General features: G+C 38.9%; 1 protein-coding gene across 3 annotated transcripts in view; it reads right to left on the bottom strand.

Annotated features, from left to right (window-relative positions):
• Positions 1 to 22,234, bottom strand: part of PIK3CA (phosphatidylinositol-4,5-bisphosphate 3-kinase catalytic subunit alpha) — a 36,842-nt gene that overhangs the window by 6,653 nt on the left and 7,955 nt on the right. The window contains exons 1-11 of one of the 3 annotated variants that reach the window (XM_010397345.4): positions 16,433 to 16,550; positions 13,169 to 13,582; positions 11,409 to 11,618; positions 10,527 to 10,777; positions 8,754 to 8,999; positions 7,829 to 7,914; positions 5,915 to 6,020; positions 4,724 to 4,876; positions 4,485 to 4,619; positions 795 to 919; positions 354 to 435 (exon numbers count right to left, since the gene is read on the bottom strand). In XM_010397345.4, coding sequence (XP_010395647.1) covers positions 354 to 435; positions 795 to 919; positions 4,485 to 4,619; positions 4,724 to 4,876; positions 5,915 to 6,020; positions 7,829 to 7,914; positions 8,754 to 8,999; positions 10,527 to 10,777; positions 11,409 to 11,618; positions 13,169 to 13,520 — 1,746 coding nt within the window. In that variant the 5' untranslated portion in view covers positions 13,521 to 13,582; positions 16,433 to 16,550. Of the gene's footprint in view, positions 1 to 353; positions 436 to 794; positions 920 to 4,484; positions 4,620 to 4,723; positions 4,877 to 5,914; positions 6,021 to 7,828; positions 7,915 to 8,753; positions 9,000 to 10,526; positions 10,778 to 11,408; positions 11,619 to 13,168; positions 13,583 to 16,432; positions 16,551 to 22,234 lie in introns of those variants that run through there. The other 2 variants (XM_039556727.1, XM_010397347.4) reach the window with 2 other exon arrangements.

Below are 22,234 nucleotides of genomic sequence, written 5' to 3'. Positions count from 1 at the left end.
CTGTTTACTTGCTGGTCCTCTCAATCAACAATCTGGTATTAGTTGCCAGTTGACTTTGTTGTTTTATCCACTCTAAAAAGAATGAAAATAAAACTTCACATTTAACTGTAATTGACAAATTGGCAATGTAAAAGGGATTTAAGTAATGCCAGCATTTAAATCTTAAGACCCAGACTGAGCTAAAGAACAAGAACTATGGACCAGAGACACCTGTCAATCATAGTGGCAACTCCAAGTACTCAATCAATGTATCATGCACACATAACATGTTTTTAACTTCCAGAAGTTTTCTTTAAAATAGTGTATTTTAAAGGTTCTTCAAAACTTAAAACTTCTTCAGTGCTTTGTATTACCTGGGCCACTTCATCTCTGGAATTCCACTTGACAGACAAAAGTAATTTGGGTAGAATTTCTGGAGTATTCACACAATAGTGTCTGCAAAAGAGGAGAAAGTTGCATGTTCAAAACATCACTTTTGCTTTGATAACCATCCGCCACATCCCCACAGCCTTGCACCTTTTACTTCTTTTGTCAGGAAGGTGCTGTCAGGATCCATCCATGCAGGTAAAACTGCAGTAATAAGGAAAATGGGAACTCATTCAACAACTTACTTTTCTCCACAGGATTATAACCAAACCACACAGCGCAAAATGCTTTACAAGCCTTGTCCAAAACACCAATTCCACAACACGGAAGAAGTGGGAGCAAAACCCATGACAAATTTGGAGTGAATGGGGTGAAGTTTGATTACTCCAAGAAGGGTTTCTCTGTGGTTTGGTTTTGATTTGCAGTACCTGTGTCTCCAGAGGAAGTCCTTCTCTTGCTCAGTGATTTCAGACAAAGGGTCTCGGGTACATATGGCTCGCAGTTGCTCCTTGTCACTCTCTGTTAATTCACTATCCCGAGCTATTCTGTTACTCTGCAGAGACAGTGGCACATTAGCCCTCCACACAACTCCTTCTGTTGCCAAACCACACACATGAAATATGGTATTTTAACAGCACAGCAACCACTACAGCCTATGGCATGCAATACTATCTTCTTGTATCCACTTGTTGTAACTGAGAGCTTAAAATTTAGAAAGAGAGATGAAAGACTAGGCCTTTGATCTCTACAACTGCTTTTAGTCACTACTGGGACAAGAAGTAGTACATTTCAAATAAATCAGCTGTGTGGAGAAATAGCAGCAGTTGACATCTGATGAACGACACAATGTGAAACTGGTCATTTCTGACCCTAGCATGAGATTGCTGAGAGCTGCAGCAAAGAGTGAGAAAAATTCAGAACTGAAAAAGCAGAACATGGGGGATGAAAATAGGTAAATAAGGGGTAGAATGCTGTAGGAAAGCCTGAGTAACAGGAAGACTGGAAGATATTACATCACAATTAGTGTAAGACATTCCCAAAAGAGCACAGAAAACAGAACTGCTACAAGCAAAAATTAATTTTGTTTAAGACTTCATTTACTAAAGGCAGTTTAGAACAACGGCAGAGGTATTGAAACTACTTCTACTCAATTTTTCACAGCTCATGTGCCAAGGTCATTTTTGTTCCTACACTTTCCATTTCTTAGTTTGCTTAATATGTTTTTCACAAAGCAACATATGAAAAGAGGCAGTTTCTGAGGCTTTCCATACAGAATCAATTGCACTGCAAAAAAAGAGAAATCTTAATCACCTTGTATTACTGACTTTAGTCTAAAGTACAACTGCAACTAGCAGTTAAGATGAAGCTATCTCAAATATTCTAAAGGAGTTGAACAGCATTTGTATACTGAATTCCTATTTTCACATCTGTATGATACCTACTACTACAAAAAAGTAAGACCACTCTTCTCAAATTTCAAAATGTTTCAACTGCAGAAGTACAGTATTTGCTCTCTTGTTCTCTCTTTCCCTGGGCAATTTCTACTGAGCACATGAAATAAGACAATAAGCAAAAATGAACTGAGCTTTGTCTGCCAGTTTTGTTGACAGAAAAAAAGGCTGAAGAAAACAACAATCAGAAATATCCAGGTAGGTGATCAAGGCACCCTTTAAAATGTGGAGTATTTCTAAGAATATGCACAACTATAGAAACAGTTACCAGGTTTTACCACATGATATGATATCTACTTCAAAGTCCTCTGTTTTACATTACCTCTAATTACATAGATTATGGGTTCTCATGATGGATTCACTACTACATGGGACAAGAATGTTCTGACCTTCAAGCTCACATCTACCATTGAGGTATGAATCAACCACCTCACAGGATTTTTAGTGCCTTTCCCTGTTGGCAGTGTGATAGTGTGATCTCTTCTACAGCACATGGACTCCACATCAAAGTGAGGGGAAATTATTCAGAACTGCTCTCTGTGTGGCACAGAAAAATTTTTTTAGCACATTCTTAAATATTTGGGTACTGGATACAGTGCAAGTAGCAAAGCCAGAGTCATTCTGTAAGGAAATAATTGGATAAATTATTTCCTATTCACCCTCCTCCTGACATATGGTCAAATAGTTCATATGGAACAAGTGATTAGTTGTACACATTCATCTTGAATATGAAAGAGTCATCCTAAATAGTAAGTGAAAGTCAAAGAAGTAAAAAAAATACACCCGTACAGAAAGAAAGATTATAGTTTAAATCAAGCCCAGAGGGAAAATGCATTTATCCTGTGGTCAATACCAAAAACTTGGAATTCTATGGATTGTGGGATAATAAATTAGATTTAATATTTGTAAATTTTTTCATATTTGAGATGTTTATGGACCTATAAATTATGTCTTATGTACTGATTGATTTCAAATGCAGATTTATGCTTTTTGAGATTAATAACAAGTTATGCTCTTTGTATCATAACAAAAACATTATATCAAAACTGAATCTCTGTGACTGCTTTGCTGATTTTGACCATTTCAAACAAGGAATTTTCAACTCTTTCAGACATGGGAAATGATACACAGCAAGCTGGTATCCAGTTTTTGAATTAATAAAAACACATTGCCTTTTAACTCCCTAGATACAGCTATTATTACAAACAGCTATAAATATGTGTGGTACCTGAACATAGAAAATTTGGCTTCAGACCTGAACATACCCCACAGTGACAGACAAAGGGGACAAATACAGTAGTAAGAGAAAACTGAGCACACATTTAATGAACTATGATTTACAAAAGGGTAAGTAAAAAGAGGATTTTGGCAGATAACAAGGCAGGGCTGAAAGAAAAGCAGCACGAACAACGAGAGAGTGAGACCAAAGCAGTGATATATAGTTTGTTTCCCTGCCAACATCATCACTGATGTAAACAAGCTTTTCCATATTTAACTACTGACCTTATTCTAAAAAAAAGACAAGATAATAATTTGAGACCTTATTCTACCTCTGCTTTTTTATTAAATTGTAAAGATCACTACGTTGTCAGTGAAGTGAGTTTATCCTCCTCACCATTTTTTATTTTTGCCAGATGGAACAAAACAATGAGCTGAGCATACAGAAGCCCAGGTAAGAGGCTGGGGAATGCTATTTACCAAGAAGACAGCTGTCCTTAAGCATTTATTAAGAGCCTTGCTCAGTCCCAACATAAACAGCAGAAATGCTACTCTATGGTGGACTTCCTGCTGAGTGCCAAATCGAATGCCCACAAGCCATTGTTCAGGACACACTGGCACAGGACTGCTATAAATAACCCCAGAACTCCCAAACTGGAAGCTCACTGCCACCTACGCGCTCTCCGGCACAGCGAAACTCCCACCACAAGGCTTTTCTTCACACAGACCACGGAGCTCTCTTGGGCAACCCAAGGCTTTGAACCAGCCTCCAGAAGAAAATGTAAAACACACCAACCAATTTCACAGCCTTGGCTTTAAATACAGAGCGTTCTTAGCTTTACTGCTTTTCTGTTTTTACTTCTTTTGATCATCCAAACAAGTGCTTTGAAGAAAGCTCCAAGCTTCACCAAAAAGCCAGTTGTAATGCACAAGTTCTGTTTGTGGAAAAAGGGAGATAAAGGACTACACCCATGTGTATGTCCACCAATTCCCTTAAAATTCCCTGTACTTGTGGTCATAACTAGCCCATAAAACAGTCAGGAAAGCGTTCTAAGCAGCTTTGGGTTACACAAGAAAGCCTACCCATAAGCATGAAACTGCAACAAAGAAATATCATTGAAGAATTACAGGTTTTGAAAAGTTAAACTAAGTAGGTTAACACCCGAATTAGTGATATAAAATGTCAAAAACACAGTAAAACAGTTTCTCTTTGGAATGTTTTGGTTGGTCAGTGAAGTATTAGATCATTTCTTCACTGGTAATATAAAGAAAGCAGAATGAATATATTGCCCATTTTACTAAACACACAACAAAACACTGATTTCTTGATTTTACATTAAATGAGGATGTAAAAAAATAAGTTTTGCTACTGACATACTGAGTAAAATAAAGCAATAAATAACACTTTCATATTTGAATAGCTAATCCTGGAGGGGGAGTTTGCCTTACCTGCCCTGCATAGCTGTAGTTGAATCCCAGCTCCCGTGAAATTGTCCAGTTTGCATGTTCTTCAATAACTGTCATATCTGGGAACTTTATAGGGTTGCTAAACCAATCAAATTCCAGCTCTAAGCATGGAGTTTCCTAGGTAAAGGGAATTCAAATTACTTTTTCTGCTGAATGATAGCAACCAGAATACAGCATATTTTGAAAATGCACTCTTAAGGGGGAAGCTGGCATGCAAATACCTTATTTGGATTTGATCCAGTAACACCAATAGGATTCAACAAATCCTCCAGCCCATGAGGTACTGCCCAAAGATTCAAAGCCATTTTCCCAGATACAAGAGTGTCTGTGTAATCGAACATGTTTATATTTCCCCAAGCCAATGGACAGTGCTCCTTAAAGAGATTAAAACATGATTTTTTTCAGTGTCATCTATGGATTACTGAAGAGCAAGTCAGGAGAAACAGCACTTTCACCCCAGATCAAGTTACATTCCCAGATTAGCAGAAAGCAGGTTGTGGAAGTTGTACCATATTTTTCTATGAATGGCTGTCATGGCAGTCCTTTTACAAAATAATACCAAAAGAACTGTAAACACATGTACACATCTTCTTCACACCAGGGTAAGTCAAGAGGACAGAAGAAGTTTTTTTGACAAAGAGATTTTTTTACCAAGGCCTGCAGTGACAGAACAAGGGCCAACAGTTTTAAAGACAATATTTTTAGATTGCACAAAAGAATTGGATTTTTTATGATAAGGGTAGTCAGGCACTGGCACAAGATACCCAGAGAAGCTGTGGCTGCCCCATCCCTGGTTCAAGGCCAGGTTGGATGGGGCTTGGAGCAACCTAGGCTAGCAGAAGGGAGGTGGAACTGGATGATCTTTAAAGATCCCTTCTAACCCAAATCATTCTGTGAGGTTCATAAACCTGCTCATAGACAAACCCCCTATGTATTACCTGTGACACACACTCAAACCCAGAATGCAATGATGCTCTTCTGGCTAAAATTAAATGTTGCATGTAGATTCTTAAAAATTACTGTTTGAGATCTTGCATCAAATGCTAAAGGAATACAGATTTTCTTTACTTGAAAATTCAACTCTAAAAGTAAAAACCCTGCCCTTTAAAAATAAACAGGTTAGTAACATGGGTTTAGAAAATTAATTTTAAAAGCACTTCCACCTCAAAACACTAACATTGGTCTTCGTGTCTGGCAGTGCAGCATGGACATGATTTACAGTGCTGAACTGATAAGCTTTTTTCTGTGTTGTTTAATTTCCAAACAAAAAAAAACCCACAAGAGAAAAACCCCTATTTTAATCAAACATTGCATTAAGACTCATTGCCAGGACAGCATTTACCAAATATCTTCCCAAACTTGATTTAAGTAGCTTTGGCTCATTAGTGTAATAAATCCATGAGGTGTTTTACCTCCTTAGCACCCTTCCTGCCTTTAACAGAGCAGATGGAAAGGCAGAGCCGAGCAGCACGTGGGAGATCAGGAATGTACATGTCATACAACAGCCATTCATTCCACCTGAAAGATTCAAAAGGCAGAATTAAACCAGGTTAAAGGAGAGCACGGAGCCAACACCATTCACTCAACCAAAAGGCATTTGTTATATTCCTAAACTGTGTATTTGCTTACAGAACACACTTTTTTACTGAAAAAGGGTTTCCATACATGCATTTGACCACATTCACTGCTTTTGGGAATGGAAACTTCCCCAACAGCCTTCTAGCCCCAACACTGTTTCAAAAGTCATGTTAGGTTCAATTCCTGCAACCTGAAGATAATGGATTTGCATATCTGCTACACTGATGTAAGGTTTAGCTTGTGAAACACTTTTCCCTTCAGGGGAAAAAAGCAACTGGGAAAAAGAGCTTTCAAAACCAAACTAAACTTGAACTGTTGGAACATAAAAAGATAACCGCAAGATGGGGACAGAACGTGGAAACCCAAAGCAATATTCCTAAGTCAAATATTTTTCTATTTACTGTAGTAATAATAGCACAGATTGGTTCTACAGGGATACTTCAATTTTGTTTTCATGAACTTAGATATCTAAGTAGAATTTAGCTCTCAGCTGGTAGAACTGTGCTTTTGAAGAGGAACTTCTGAATCCAGTTTCTTCCCCTAAGCGGATTGTCGTACAGAATTTTCTCAGTTGAAAGAGGCAGCAGCTTCCAAGGACAGCATTAATTTTTCAGTGTAGCTACTGAAAGCAATTTTACAAAGAAATAACTGTGAAAGCCCTTCTCTAAGAATAAGGAAATTGGCAGATAAACTTTTATTCACTTTTCTTATGCGTTCATTTCATATAATACAGATCTGTGTGATTATATCCATGATTTCAAGGCATAACCTTCACCACTTTTCCAATATTTTCTCTCTAAAATAGTTTAAACTATCAGTTCAAGTACAGCTGTATTCAGGGCAACTCAGAAGGAGAGCCTATTTTTCACCAACTATGTATATTATTAGTCCTTTAATTATAAAACCTAATCATATTAATAGAAAACATACAGATAAAAAAATGAATTTCAAAAATTATTATAAAAGACATGAAGTCAGAAAATTCAAGCAAAGAATTACTTCTGCATACATCCCTTGCATCTATCTTAGCAGGTGCTGAAATTTCATACCTCTTCATTAGTTAAAGTCATGAGAACAGGTGGATAAAAGATGTCCCCAATGTTTTTATATGCTCACATAAAACTTCTTTTTGCACTTATAGGTTCAAGTCATTTATTTTTCCAGGTAATATTGATGGTTTGTCAAAAATCCTGAAAATAATCAGTCCAGATCTGGCAGTCATTTCCATGCTAGCAGGTGAGACCCTCTCTCCAGATTCAGTGGTTCTCCTTTAGAAGGAACCCCACCAAAACCCATCTGCAGGTTCCAGGACATCACACTGCCTCATGCTGGAAGTGAAATCTGGACCTGCAACTGGAACAACTGCTGTTGGTCCACAGACAAAACCAGAGTTCACTTGCCTAGAGCTCTGCTGATTTCCCAGTATTCATGTGTGAATGATAAGTTATATTTATATATATATGAATTATATTTGTGTTTCAGTAATGTAAATGCACATGTAGAACAGATCTGTTCAGTAAAGAAATGCTACTATTATGTGCAAGACAAAATGCTTGTGTTTGAATTAAATTAATGCTATTTATATATATAGGGTTATGTAATATATTTTTACAAAACTTAAGGTAAAGGATTCCCAGCAAGGAGCTCTACCTGAGTAATGGCTAATTTGAGCTTTTGCTCCTTCAGTGCTATCATTTATGATGCCCTGAAAGTCAGGTTCTCTACAGTCACTCAGGTATTCATCTTACCTGGGATTAGAACAAGGTACCCTCTGAGTATTCACATTGTCACACAAAGGTTCCCCTCCATGGTAGATACCTGTTCTAACATAGATCTGAAAACAACATCCATATTAGTCTTTGAAATGTTACTATAAACACATTTTTTCATTGCAATCAACACATACCATGATTACAACATATTATCCTTTCAGTTTCAGCAAGCAAGAAACAAAAACGAAACTGAAAACCTAACAGCCCCACCACTCCCCAGCCCAAATTAATTCATGCCTTGTCAGGTGTGAAGCACAGTTTATAAGCATATCCTTCCAGAAAAAATGCTTTTGTCTTTCTCCTCATTAACTGCAAAACTAGTTCTTAAAAAATAACAGTAACAAACTTGAAATGAATACTATGAAAACCCCCTGTAATTTAGTCTCAATTCTTCCCGTGCCAAGGTATGGTGAAAGAATTTCTGAGGAAAGAGAGCCAGGGTTGTAGGTGTCTTCAATGGGATTGAACCCTACACCTGCCTCTTGTCCCCTATCACCCCACCACCTTTATTTTAATAAACAAAGACAGCACCCCCTCATCAAAAGCACTCTCAATTACTGTAATACATTCTTAAACATAACCACTTAGAAGACAGATAACAACATGGGTTTTCTTTTTCTATCCATTACATACTCTGCTGAAGTACAATGCAAACTGAGTCCTGCTCCTACCAGGCAGAGTATTTAGCTAATTACCACAACTCACACTTTTTAAGCAGTATACAAAAGTTTCCAGATGCTAAAACGTGGGTATGTTCTTTAGAAATAAACACTCCAATTTAAGTAAAGAGTGGTATCATTTTCTAACGTGTTAAATAACAATTCTTTTCCAATGTCAACACAGAACAGAACACTCAGGAGGGAAACCACGAGTTGCTGAAAAGCCATGTGTGATGCCATACCTTGTCTATGTCTCGAATGTTCACATTTACATAGGTGGCACAGAGGATCCTTATTCTGAGAGCACTGTTTATAGTCCAGAGGGATTTGGTTGTAGCTTCTCCATTCATGTAGGGCGTGGCTGTGGAGATGCGCCTGGAATAGGATGGCATGGTGAAGGTGTCCAGGGGCAGCTGGGTGTACAGGCTCTCCTTTGCCATCAGCATCAGGTTGGGCATGCGGCCAAGCATGATACAGCTCCTTATGTACTGCAGGGAAAGACAACCAAGATGCTGTGTCTTTTCAAAGCCTACACTCTTGGGAATGTAAACCTAGAGATACTCAGGAAGATACAAAAGTGAAAGCATACTGAGAGAGTTTATTATGCATGCACACCCTGTACACTGAGAACAGGTACAGCATCCAGCACACATTGCTGGGTAGGGTCACACAGCCGCACTCATGCAGATTTTGAGGAAGGCTGAACTGGAGAGAGAGAGAAGGGAGCTGACAAAAACACCAGCCAGGTTTCTTGTAGAGCTCCTTAGCCCCGGCACAGCGCAGCACAGGGCAGATAAATCTGAACTGTTCCTGGAAGCAATTGAGCTGTTTTGGAACAGCAAGGGCTGTACCAGCCTGCAGTGCAGCACAGGTGACTGATACTGCCAGTCCCAGGCAGGGAGCACAAGGTAAGCAGCACTCATGCTCATTTTCGGTTCAGTTGTGCTCACCACCTTACACCCAGCACTGATCCTGACACACTTCACCTGTCCATTCAGGTCTGAGTGCTGAGAGCATTTAGCCTGGCAACACTACCGCAAAATACAGTGTGTTAGGACAGGTCCAGCCCTGGAGTTAATGAGTAAGCTCTGCTGGGGCACAGCAAAGGCAGACCAGATGCTTCTGAAGAAACCACGCTAGATCAAATACATCTGCTGTTTGATCTTCAGATGACTCTGCAAAATTATTCATGTATGCCTGCACTTGTTCCCCAGCTCCCAGAGTATAGAGTTACTTTTCCCATTATTCAGGATCCCCCACCCCTCCTTCTTTCCTCCACTGCTCTGAAGATCAGATTGTCAACCATTTTAGCCAAAGGGATGGGAGCAGTTTATTACAACAATACATTCCTCCAAGAGGAAGCAGCAGCAGCCTGTCAGGAAGTCGACTGGGTAACACTGTCTGCTCCAGAGAGAGCTGCTCAGATGCTCTTCTGTCCCATCATGTTCTGCCTCACACTCCCAGCACTACCAAACCCAGGCAGTGAAGGACAGACAGACACAAGGAAGGCTCAGCAATGATTTCTGCAGTGCTGGAAGTCTACATTTTTTATCTTATTAAAGTAACGACAAAGGTGTAACAGGAAAACAGTTTTCTCTTTTACCAAACCTTTAGGACAGGATTTACAGTAGCAATGGTTGTTTCATAATTTACAATCTAATCAAATTTCCTGTTTTATTACATCAGCACCATGCAAATGTAGTTCATCTCTTGCCATCAAAATCTAAGAGATTTCTGAAAGTACCTACCTCTGATTTAGCACTAACGTTAGAGGGAAACATTCAAAGAAGAAAAATGACACTAGTGATACAAATTCCAGTTCAAACCACCTTTTCTCCCCCCTCTCCCTTTTGAAGCACATGGATTAGCCAATTTGTTTAAAGGTGCAGACACTGTCACTTCCAGTGTTTTGGATTAATTCAATGAAAAAGCCAGACTTAATACTGATCATTTCTCTCCCCCACAAATTTAGATTATTTTAGTGTAGTTCAAAAGAAATCCTTTATGTTACTCACCTTATACTGGCTCAGTGGACATTTTTCTAGCAAGTATTCATCACAGCCACAGACTTTTAAAATATATTTGCCCTGGTACTCCAAGACACAAAGTTTCAGTTGTTCAGAAGATAGCAACATACTTCGAGTTTTCTTCCTGATTGCTTCAGCAATAACTTGCTCAGGCACACAGTCATGATTGATTTTTAGGGTGTATTTCTGCTTATCATTGTTTGGTGAGACTATTACCCAGATCACCACTATAATTTGCCCTGGAATACATGTAAAATAATGTTAGGCTTATCCTTTCCAATACAGTTTCCAAACAAAAAGCACAAACCCAAAATAACCCCCAAACCAAACAACTCCCATGCCTCCCCAACACAAAGATTCATTTTTAGTATTAAAGGAAGATGCAAACAAGATTCATAGCCCAGACTGAGAGAGGGTTTATAACTTCTGCACGGAACTAGATGCATTAAGTTTATTTTTGACTCTAGTGTAAACTCAAACTTTTAGCCCTGAGGTTAAGAATATTTTCAGTAACTGAAGACTACTGATGATTTGGCCTTCAAGGAAACAGCAGTAACTCTTTCATACTTGAGGGCTGCAAGGTAACTCAGTGATTCAGCATCATTTAATTCCAGATATCTGAATGCCATAGAAAACTGCAAAGCCAACAAGCTGTTCCCACCCACTAAAAAAGTCACCTCTATTTACCAAGTTATATTTCAAGATTCAGTTAGAATAGCACAATTTTACATATCCTTTTGAATGTACAGTCCATCGAGAAAATTATTCTGAAGAATTTAAGGTGTAAGATAGTGATCTGCCTAAGTCAACAGCTGTACTCTTTGATTTCAAACACTGAAAATATGTTTCTGCTGTAAATATTGCCCTTACCTTTGTCTAGTTTGTTGTATATGTGTTTGGGGAGTTCAGCTGAGGACTCTACATTTGGAGGATAGACATATAGTGCTCTGCTGTGCGGTGCATTGGCATCTCGCAGATCCACGGCTTCTTTACAGACATTAAGAATGTTTCTTCTGAAGTCTTGTACTTCTGGATCCTTGACCATGTCAAACTCACAGACAGGCATGCCAATAGCAAAACCTACAGCATTGGAGCAGATGAGGAAATAATCATAACTAACAAGTAGAGCTAAATATTTCTTCAATCAGTCACATAAAAAGCCGACTTTAAGCAAAACACAGCCTAAAATATTTGCTGGCTTCTACTTTGTGGTGGTTTAGCAAACCGTGTCAAACCCCAACATACTCGTACACATAATTGTTTTATATCATTCAAGAACTACACAGTTCTGAAGTTAAGTGCACCAAGCAGACACAGGAAAGGTTAGAAAACAGGTGTACATTCTCTGAAGAACCTGGAAGCCTTAAATCACCACTCTCACAGTCAACATTCCTCCTGGAGGAAAGGGACCAGGACTAAACTTCCTTTGAAGTCAGCACAGAGTTTCCTAAGGGGACCAGAGAAGCTGTGAAATCTGATTTTTTTCTCAAACCCTGCCAGAATTATTGGTAGCTATTAGGACCATAATCAGCTTTGCTTACAACTGAATGACAGCTATTAATTTTTTTTTAATGACCTGCATTATTTAAGAACTGCAGCAAGCACTCCAAGAGACACTGAACTTAAGCTCTTTGACACAGATTCATATAACAGTGCATTTCTTTCAGGTCCTCAGTCTCAGATGTAATTCCCTTTACTTTAATGAGATTACTTGGATAAATCATCATTTATGCATGAGTGTTCAAATGGAAACTTTCAATTGTCGTGTTGCATGGTTACCTAACCACTGCTCTCTCCTAGTCCCGAACATGTTGAGCTTTACAAAACAGAAGTAATTTACTTATGATGCATTCGTCACAATTAAATCATTTAACAATTAGTAGTACATCAGAACAAGTATTTCCAGTTGACAAGTCTCTGCCACTGCAGTTCACATTTGTTAGCAATGAAACAGGAGTGGTATGTTTGTACTGCCTCAATTTAATACTTCACCAAGATGTTGGAAAAAATGCCAGATTCCCTGTGCTTCCTCAATGGATCATGGAAAATGATAAGCTACTCCAGAGATAATTCAAAACATCACAATTTGTCTCCCCTCCACATCTCCAACCTCAGGTGTTTTTTTGCCTCCTCTCCCTATGCTCTTTTGTCAGAAGGGGGAAGGGGACAGCTGAAAAAAACCTCATTTCTGAAATTTGACTTTCTAAGCAAGTTAGAGCAGTATTAAAATGTGTGTCCACAAATATAATTTAAAATTTGTAGTTAAATACAGAATTTACAATTCTATAAACTTCAAAATAAATTAAAACTGACTTCCCAAACAATAGAACAGGTGTTGCTCTGTACTAATATGAAATCCTGCTAATAAGAGATGAGCAAAAAGATACCCTCTAACCCACAGGCAACTACAAATACATTTCACAAAGGCAAGGTGAATGAAACAGACCAGAAAAAAGAAGTTTAACTCACTGTTTATAAATATTGGCTTTACTATTATCAGCACCTTTGGACATTTGATGCAACAACTGGCAGCTATGAAACATGGCAGATACAGGTGACAAACACGACCCATTTCAATTCTTTATATTTGAGGAGGATAATCAGTTTTAAAAAAAAATATATAATCTCACCTATTTCTCTATTAAGAATCTTTTCTTCTCTGTTACCTACTGGTTCAATAACTTTTAGGAAAGGCTGAAACAGTCGCAGGTCACAAAGTCTCCGTGTTTCATCAAAAAACTCTTCTCTTTCTGCTTCTTGTGTGACACTTACAAAAATGTAAGAAGATTCATCTTGAAGGAGCTGATAGAGAGGGTACTTCCTTGCTTCTTTAAAGAGTTCATGTTTAATAGTCAGTAAGGTGGCCTCACGGAGGCATTCTAGAGTCACTATCATTCCATTTGGGAGAAGACACTCCACCAGGATCCTGGGGGGCATCAAGTGGATGCCCCATAGTTCACCAGATGACGGCCGCGGAGGCATTTTTAAGTCTTGGGATAACTTTGTACTTCAAGCTTTTCGAGCAGTGATTCGTGCGTGTGAACCTGAGTAAAAATCAGAAATTTAAATGTCAAAATTTAAAATACAAACATCACCAGGAATTCCAGATAAAATGGTTCAAACGCCACTTATAATTGTAGATGAATATTCATAGCTATATTTTACATTCATAAAAAAGACTTGATAAAACTAAGCCTGAGAACTTGTATTTGAATCTAAATATCTACTCAAAACAGTTAATAGAATCACACTAATTTGGAAAAAATGCCAGTATACATATAGTCTAAAAGCAGAGGGGTTTTTTTATCTGAACTTTATAACTCATGAGTAGAACCCTTCAATAGCAGGGGTATGAAAATATCTAATACTCAAATTATTACAGAAATTTTTAACCAAATCTCAAGCCAAGTTCTCCACAGTTTTAATGATGATACAAACCATCAGCTCTTTTATGTTTAGCTAAACCAATGCTTCCAAAATGCATTTGTTTTTTCTCATCTCAAGCCTCTAAAATATTCAAACAACACTTACATAATAGTTATAAATGTTTACTAAAACCTCTAAACTTGATTTTAAGAATCCATTTACACACAAGACTTGGCCGTAGCTGTTTCAGATCAGTGTAAGCTATTTACATCAAAAACAAACCCTTTTTTCCATGAATGGGACAGAAGAATTGAGCCCCACTAACACTTTGCAGTTGGGCTCGTTTTATTTAGTGCCAATGCCCTGTTCCAGTTCCCTTTGGCAGCTGCATGAATGTCTCTGCCAAGCCAAAGGAAAGGAGGGGAACACGTGTGACCTCCTATCTGTGCTGCTCATGCCATCTTAGAGCAGAGGAAATGAGTATGACAAAGAGAGAAAATGAGAATGAGACAGAGTATGAGAAAACCAGAATCTGGACAGAGCAGAGATGTTTTTTAGCCCAGTGGGAGAGGGGAGACGCCACAAAAGAGAGCAGAACTACATGGCAGGCACACAGTGATACTTCACCAATAAACATTCCTAATCCCTACCTATTTTTAATTTCCTTAACCAGAGGCAATATTTGTGTATTTGCAAAAGAAATCCGGTTTGTTCAGAATGTTTTCACATACAAACTGTTGGCATCCTGTGACAAGACTGAAGAACACTTCAAGTTAGAAAATATTTGGTCTTCTTATGATGCCTTTTCCTGGTCTTAAAATTAAGAGCCAGACATGGTTAATGGAAAAAGGGGTTTTTACCACGGTGTTTAATAAGGATCCATATGGTGCATGGCATCATTTTACTGGAAGTCTGATACTTTCACCCAGTATCCTGGATTCTTTTTGTAATGAAACAAAGTTGTTCATCTGTGCATTCATTGCTCTTAATTTTGAAGAGATCCATCACAGAACCACAGAACGTTAAGGGTTGGAAAGGACCTTAAAGACCATCTCATTCCAACTCCCCTGCCACAGGCAGGGACACCCTCCACTATCCCAGGTTGTTCCAAGCCCTGCCCAGCCTGGCCTTGGACACTTCAAGGAAGGGGCAGCCACAGCTTCTCTGGGCAGCTTGTGCCAGGGCCTCACCTTCCTCACAGTCAAGAATTTCTTCCTCATATCTGCCTACCCTAAACTTACCCTCATTCTGTTTGTACCCATTACTCCTTGTCCTATCACTACAGTCACAAACCCTCTTAGGACTGCCCCTGTATCTCAGTTTTCCTGACAACAGAAAGGAAAGGAAACCCACCAACCAACAGCTTCACATCTCTTCCGTTGGATCAACTTTCTGAAAGCTCTCACTGTGGAAAAGCAATGGATGCTATGCTTGCCCTTTGCTCAGCAAATTTTAAAAATATGTACTTATATAAAAATATATTTCTGTATATATTAACTAAATTATGTATATATAAAATTAATATACAACATTTTATATATAAGTAAAAAAATAAAGTGATCCTCCCTCATGCACTAGCATTTCTTTTCTAAAAGGTTTTCTTCCAAGTACATCCAGTACCTGCTTTTGCCACACTTCAGTTCTTACAAAGAAACATTAGAATGAAAATGATGTTTTCCCAAATCTACTGCTTCCTAAGCAACTCTGAGTAGCAATAGGGTTGTCTTTTTTAATCCCTCCTTTGTAGTTGTAGTTTGGGTTTTTAAAAATATCCACGAAAGTACTGAAGTGCCACTGCAGATTTAGAAAAATGCTTTTCCACTAACACCTCATGCATATTTAGAAACGCTCTGCAACTGACTTCTTTTTAAGAAAGAGCCTAAAGAAGCTGTTTCATTTCCCTCATCATTGTAATAGCCTCAGCAAGCGGATGCTGAAATGGAAAGTTCTCAGCACACACAGTGTATTTACAGAGACAAACTTGGGAAGCTTACCAATTACAAAACATTACCAGTGAACCCAAATAACACCATTTAGAATAACTTGGAGGGTTCCAAACCACCGTTAACTGTCCTCAGCTCACAGATAAAAAGAAATACACTAATTATATGGCATCTTTTTGATCAGGCAAAGCATGAACGAGGCTCTCTCCATATCACTGAATCACATGCCTATTTACATTTCTTAACTGCAAACACAGGCAGAAGCACATCACTGTTACAGCACAAACCAGCACAAAGCCCCCAAACAAACAAGAATATGCAGTTATATCAGCTTCCTGTCCACACACACACAATGATAGTATAGATGGACCACAACCAAATTAAATATTCACAACACAGACTGAGTTTATACCAGCAGTGCTTTAATTTCAGTTCCACCATCCTGCTGAGGCTCCTCTGAACTGTGAGAGCCCATTTTTGCCCTGCCCAAGGCATGTGTTCTCACTCCTCACCCTGCTGGCACTGGGGCTCCCTGAGCCAGCTGGTTACGGGTCAGATGGATGAAAGAGGCAGAGAACAACTCACTTTCCCTTTCTTGTGCTGCCTTCTGTTGCTTTAGCTCCTTCCTGAGATCCCCATGGAGTCAGCCCTGGGGGCTGCCTGACTGCAACAGTGCTGGGCAAGAGCAGCTGCAAGGACGGTGCCTCGTTCCACTGGAAGCTTTCCTCCCTCCCCACCAGCAACTGCCAACACAGAAACAGAGGCAGGAGTGGGGGACACACATACATCAAAAATGTAAATCTTTTTAGCCAAGCATCTCTTCAAAATAAACATCAACCTTGGCTTTCTTAAAGAATTCAAACATTAAATGACGACTCAATCTCTTCTTTAAAATCCTGCAAACAGTCCAATGTGACATCCCAAAATCTACAATTTTTAGAGCAACTGCACCAAGACAGCAGGTTTTGTTTTAAAATGGGATACAGGCATGTGCTGGAACGGTGCATGCAGTCTCTCTGTGTGCACATTCATTTCACTTGCACATGTAAGCACGCCTCCAGGGTTTGGATTTGGAAAGCAAGAATGTAAACAGAAACAGTTTTGAAGTATAGCTGGCAGCTTGTGTTTCTGTGTACACTTTCAAATCTGGAAGGTTGCCTGGAATAAATAGAATCAATTATGTTCTTCGACAGTAAAAGGACTGTAATTTTAAGGGAATTCTAGAGACATGTTATTTAAATGAAACTAAGGGGATATGCAAACACTTCAAATGGACACACCTGCAATCCCTGACCTTTCTAAAGCACCTTAAACATTTTTCCCTGCCAAAAGCTTTGGGACACCTGGACTAGTGCAAAACAATCTCTGGTTTTGAGACTCCATTCCAAAAGAATAAACATACATGAGGGAAGACAGCAGGAAGATAAACAACATACTTTCCATAATACAGATTTCTACTTGCTCCCAGATACCATATGAATTCTAATTTATATAACCTATTTTCTTGTAGGATAGAAATTAGCTATCATCTGACATAGCTGATATAGTCCCTTATTAAGAATATGAGATTCCAAGTTTAGAAAATTTGGTTTCAGTAAACTATGACAGTTTTATCGCCTCACAGATGAAGACACACTCTGCATGCCAGGGGGGCAATCTAAGGGAAAAAAATATTATTGTTCACTTTAGCAGACTTATAGTTAAGCCTGTCTGTCATCAGCACGAGCACCTACAGTTACTCTTCAGCCTCTGCAAGGAAGTTCTTCCATCACTAAAGTACCAACTAGCAAGAAACGGAGCAAGCATACAAGGAAGCAAGAAGTGCACTGTGCTGGAATACTGCATTGAAGTATAAAGTATGGGATGCTTATGCAAAGAGGTACACACATCCCAGTGACTGAGAACTGAATAATCTGCACTGCTATACACATCAGCCAGCGTTTCAAAACCCATTCAAAAGGACAGACTAAACACTCGATACAATTTTATCAGCCCACATTTGAAATTGAATGAGTCATTCAGTAAACTGCTACACTTTAATTGAAGTCCATTAGTTTTTCCAGTCACAAGACAAACTCCATTACACTGTTTTTATAGACAGGATGTAGCAATGTTTTATAATAATTTGTGGCATCTTTGGTATCAGAGAGCTGCTCATTAAGATTTGTGACTGGGTTGATTTCTTTTCCAGGTACAAGTTTCCTCTAGACTACTAGCACTGCCTTCTATTCATTAAATATTCCAACTGTTTATGATTTTGATTTACTGTGCACTAACATGTAGGTTAAATGATTCTCCTGATTCTCTATCACACTGGCAGAAGTATCCATTACAGGTATGACCCCTTTTATAAAGTACTGTGGAATCCCCAAAACAGAAGCTGTGAATTTCTACAAATAAACGAGTTCCTGGAACAAGAACAACACTTTTCAAAATAGAAGAGACATTTCAACCTTTCTAAATGCCAAAACGTTTTACTCTCACCATCAGACAAATCAGGCACTCTAAAACATGAAGAGAACTGGGCAGAGTAGTCTGTCTAATTTTGCTGCTGTCCAAACCTGCTGTGTGGTGACAGTAAGACTGCTCCAGACTAGATATGTTCAGTACTGTCCTTTTGTTCTTCCTGTTTGCCAAGCTGGCACTCTTCCAGAATCCAGGAAGACAAGTACAAAGATGTCTGAAACTGTCCTCCATGAAAAAATTATTATACACAGATTTAATTGGTAAAAATATTGCTTTGTTCAGAATAGAAAACAGCAGACTGTTGCACTGCAGTTGTGTCTTATTTCATATGTATTGCTTTCGTTCTTATTTCCCAGAAAATGTGCAGATACCCGGAACGCCTTATCTGATCACAAACAGCAGCCCAAGGGAAACAAACAGGAGGATTTAACACTGTCAAAATCATCTTGGCATTTAGTTTCCCTCTGAAACACGCAAGTATTTCCAAACACTACCAATTTTATTTGTAGTTACCTACTTCTCCCACCCTTCAAAAACAGCACTGAGTACATTCGCCTTGTTCTAGACAGAGCTAAAGCCCCCTAAAATTATTGGTAACATCTGTAGAATAATAGCACAGCAGAAATACAAGATCATTATTTCCTGTGAATGCAAAACCTCACTAGAAATTAGTGAAAAGCAGTTTCACTTTAGTTAGATATGAGAATATGGGGCAGCTACATTTCAGAGCTGTTCTCTTTAAAGTTATCTTACATCCAGATTTTTTTTCCAGAATACAATACTCTCCTAGTGACTTTCAGATACTATGAATAAAATTAATGGTGAGGTCATCCTGAAAAAAAGAACTCACTACAAAGTATTGCCCAAGAAGAACTGTGTTATGTTGCTGAAAAAACCACAGGATCAAACAGCTGAAACAAACCCAAGATGATCAGTTTAAAAAGATTTACTATTGCTGGAGTATTTTTTCCTCTCCAAGTGAACCCAAAAGACCTTTGTGAATACTTATTTTCAAATCCCCTTGCTCGCCCTCCCCCATCCATGCAGGCATAGTGTTTACAGCTTCCCTCACTGTCTGGGAGCCATGAAAACAGGATCACGAGAAAGAAGCATTTTCAAGTTGCTGGTGACCTCCAGAACTCCCACTACGACTATGCCTTTTCCCTAGGGATCCCATGACATAGCGAAGGCAGAATATCTGTCCTAGTACATTTTCTTCCAGCTAAAGGCAGAATTTTGTCTCTTTGTTAAACAAAGGAAAGCCTGGAATTAAATTTTCCTTTTTAGTCCAAAATCATTCAGTAATTCCATCTCTAGCTCCATCTCAAAGGACAGGATTTTGTTGTTTATACAGGACTAGTAGTCATAAAGCACAACAAAGAATTAGAAAAGCAACATATCACCTATTTACACTTCACATATCTGCTTACTCATTATTTCAGCAATTAGCTTGGCTTGTAGTGCAGCAGAATGAGAACTACCTTCCCACCTGGCTCTGTGCTGGTCAGAGCTATTCCTACACAGTAGGCTGTGAGCTCTGAAGGTCAGTGAGCAGCACCCAAATTCTTTCAAGCTGTTTAAATCCAGAGCTTTAAAGTTTGGCAACAAAATCAGAGCAACATGCCATTTTGTACCCATAGAAATAAGGTGTTCCTCTGATTACATACTTTTGTTTAATACTCCGTTTCATATGGCTGACAAATACTGATTTATGTGAACATCAGGAAGAGCACAAAGCCAAAGCACACCACAAAATCTTACTCTGCTCCTTGCTAAAAATATTAATGGTTTCAATGTCAGCTTTCCCATGCAGTTCTGCTTTTGGAAATTAGTGCAAGATGATGTAAACAAAAGCTTGCACGAGAATGTAGCTAATGAAACCAGGTTTGAAAAGTAACAAATGCTGGTTATATAATTAAAAATATATAAAAATTCCACCTTAAATAAAGCTGTTTATTTTTCTTTCCATGTTTCTTCCCATCCTCCCACCTTCCTGGGATATTTGGAATGCAGACAGTAAACAGGATCTTTAAAAACAGGAAGTGCTGGCACACAGACAAGGAACCAGAGCAGAGTTAATCCAGGTGTTCTGAGCTCCCTTCTAGTCTGAATCCCCACCCAACAGGAGCAGCTGTGTAGCAGACCTGTAACTCAGATCCAGGGCCTTTCCCAGTGCTGATCTCCCCAGATTTGTCACCTTGGCTTTTAGAAGCAACTGCTGCAGCACGATGAACCTCCAGTTGCGTTGAGGAAGAACAAAGATTTCCTCTCCTACTGTCCCTACTCAGAAAGGCAGGGAAAGAACTGCAATAAAACTCCGGAGGTCCAGCAGACCTCACACAGCTACACTTGCCTCTGCCACAAGCAGCAGTATCAAGAGGGTTCAATTATTAATTTACATTCATCTTTACACAAATAGTCACCCTGTGAGCCCGTTCTTTACTAAGAAGCAGCTGAAAAAGACATCAGACTCTGACTTATAGTATCTTGTTTACTTCCCATGTAACATTTCTTAGGATGCAGTCTGGAAGCAACTTTAAATTGAGATCAAATGTTTCTGCTGTACGAAGTTACTCCAGACCCTGAAAGCAACTAATGCATAAAACCAGAAAAAGCTTTTGGAGTGGCAGTGGATAGCACCAATCTCCACAGATTTTTAATAGCAAGCCTAGAACAGTGAACTGGAAACTGAAGTTTCAGTTCTGTAATCCAAATATAAATTAGCTTTCCATTTATTCTATCTTAACTGACTTCTGTAGCCAAATAGTACTTAACAGGAGTATGGGTTTAGTCTGCATGGACTTACTGAATTCAGTTAGCAGGAATCATTATCTTGTATTTACTGGCAAACAGAGGATAGCATTCAACTTCATTTTTGTTAGAGGATTAGTAAGGAACCACATGCCTCAGCAAAAGCCATGGAAGTAGGTTGTTTTATTTTTCTCTTTGTTTAAAGTCCTAAACTGAAAAACTTAAACAATGCTTTCTCCACTGAGCTACTCCTCAACTCCCTTTCCAAAACCATTTGTTGAGAGAAGGAAGTTTGTGGCAGAGTTAACACAAAGGCACAGCCACTGTAATGAAAAAATTCAATTCTGCAGCTAAGTCCACTTGTCCTATAAACAGCTGAAACTCACACAGTTCCTAGCAGGTTATCCTATACAAAGACACATGGAGTAAGATAGCAGCAAACAAAGCCAGTTCCCTGCCCTGTGGAAGCTGTTGTCTACTTCCACACCAGCTACAATCACAACAGGAAAGGGTCAGTCAGAAATGAAGCCCTACTCTATCACTTGTTTGTGATACCGTCAATGGTGATTAACGAAATATTTATTTAGCAGTAGATGATAACCCTGCTGAGAGGTAAACAGCAACAGTTTTCCATAAAATATTTTCTAGAGACCAAGACTGTCCTGCCAACCCCCCCCCACCAAGTGGGGATAATACTCATCTGCAAAGAATTTGGCACCACTAATTGCTCCCATCAGGCTTCATCTCCCTAAAGGTCACAGATCACATTGGATGTATTGCACCTAAGCATATAGGAAAACTGGGCCTTCTATTTGAAACAACACTGCAAGACTAAAATCCCGATTTTGTAAACTTATCTGACTGCTTCATGTAAGTTACAAAGAAAACAAAGATTCTCTGAAACTTTAAGAAGTGTTTATTCTTGTTCTAGCTGGTGGCCCTGGTTGAACAGCACTTTTCTCTGCCCTTACAGGTTGGATATCACAATCATGATGCTCAAGACGTCAATACATTTGCATTTGTGTTCAACAAGTGGAAACAAACATGATTCACTGTGACTCTGTGTGTCAGTAGGCCCTGCATGCTCCAGCCTGAAGCACAAAACCAGCTCTGGTAAACTGGGACATGGTTCTTCAGTCTTTAATCAAATGTTCATCATTCCAGTACATG

The sequence above is a fragment of the Corvus cornix genome, chromosome 9 (assembly GCF_000738735.6).
Source record: "Corvus cornix cornix isolate S_Up_H32 chromosome 9, ASM73873v5, whole genome shotgun sequence".
NCBI lineage: Eukaryota > Metazoa > Chordata > Aves > Passeriformes > Corvidae > Corvus > Corvus cornix.
Note: the sequence above shows the minus strand (reverse complement) of the source record. Positions and strands in the feature narration are given on the sequence as shown.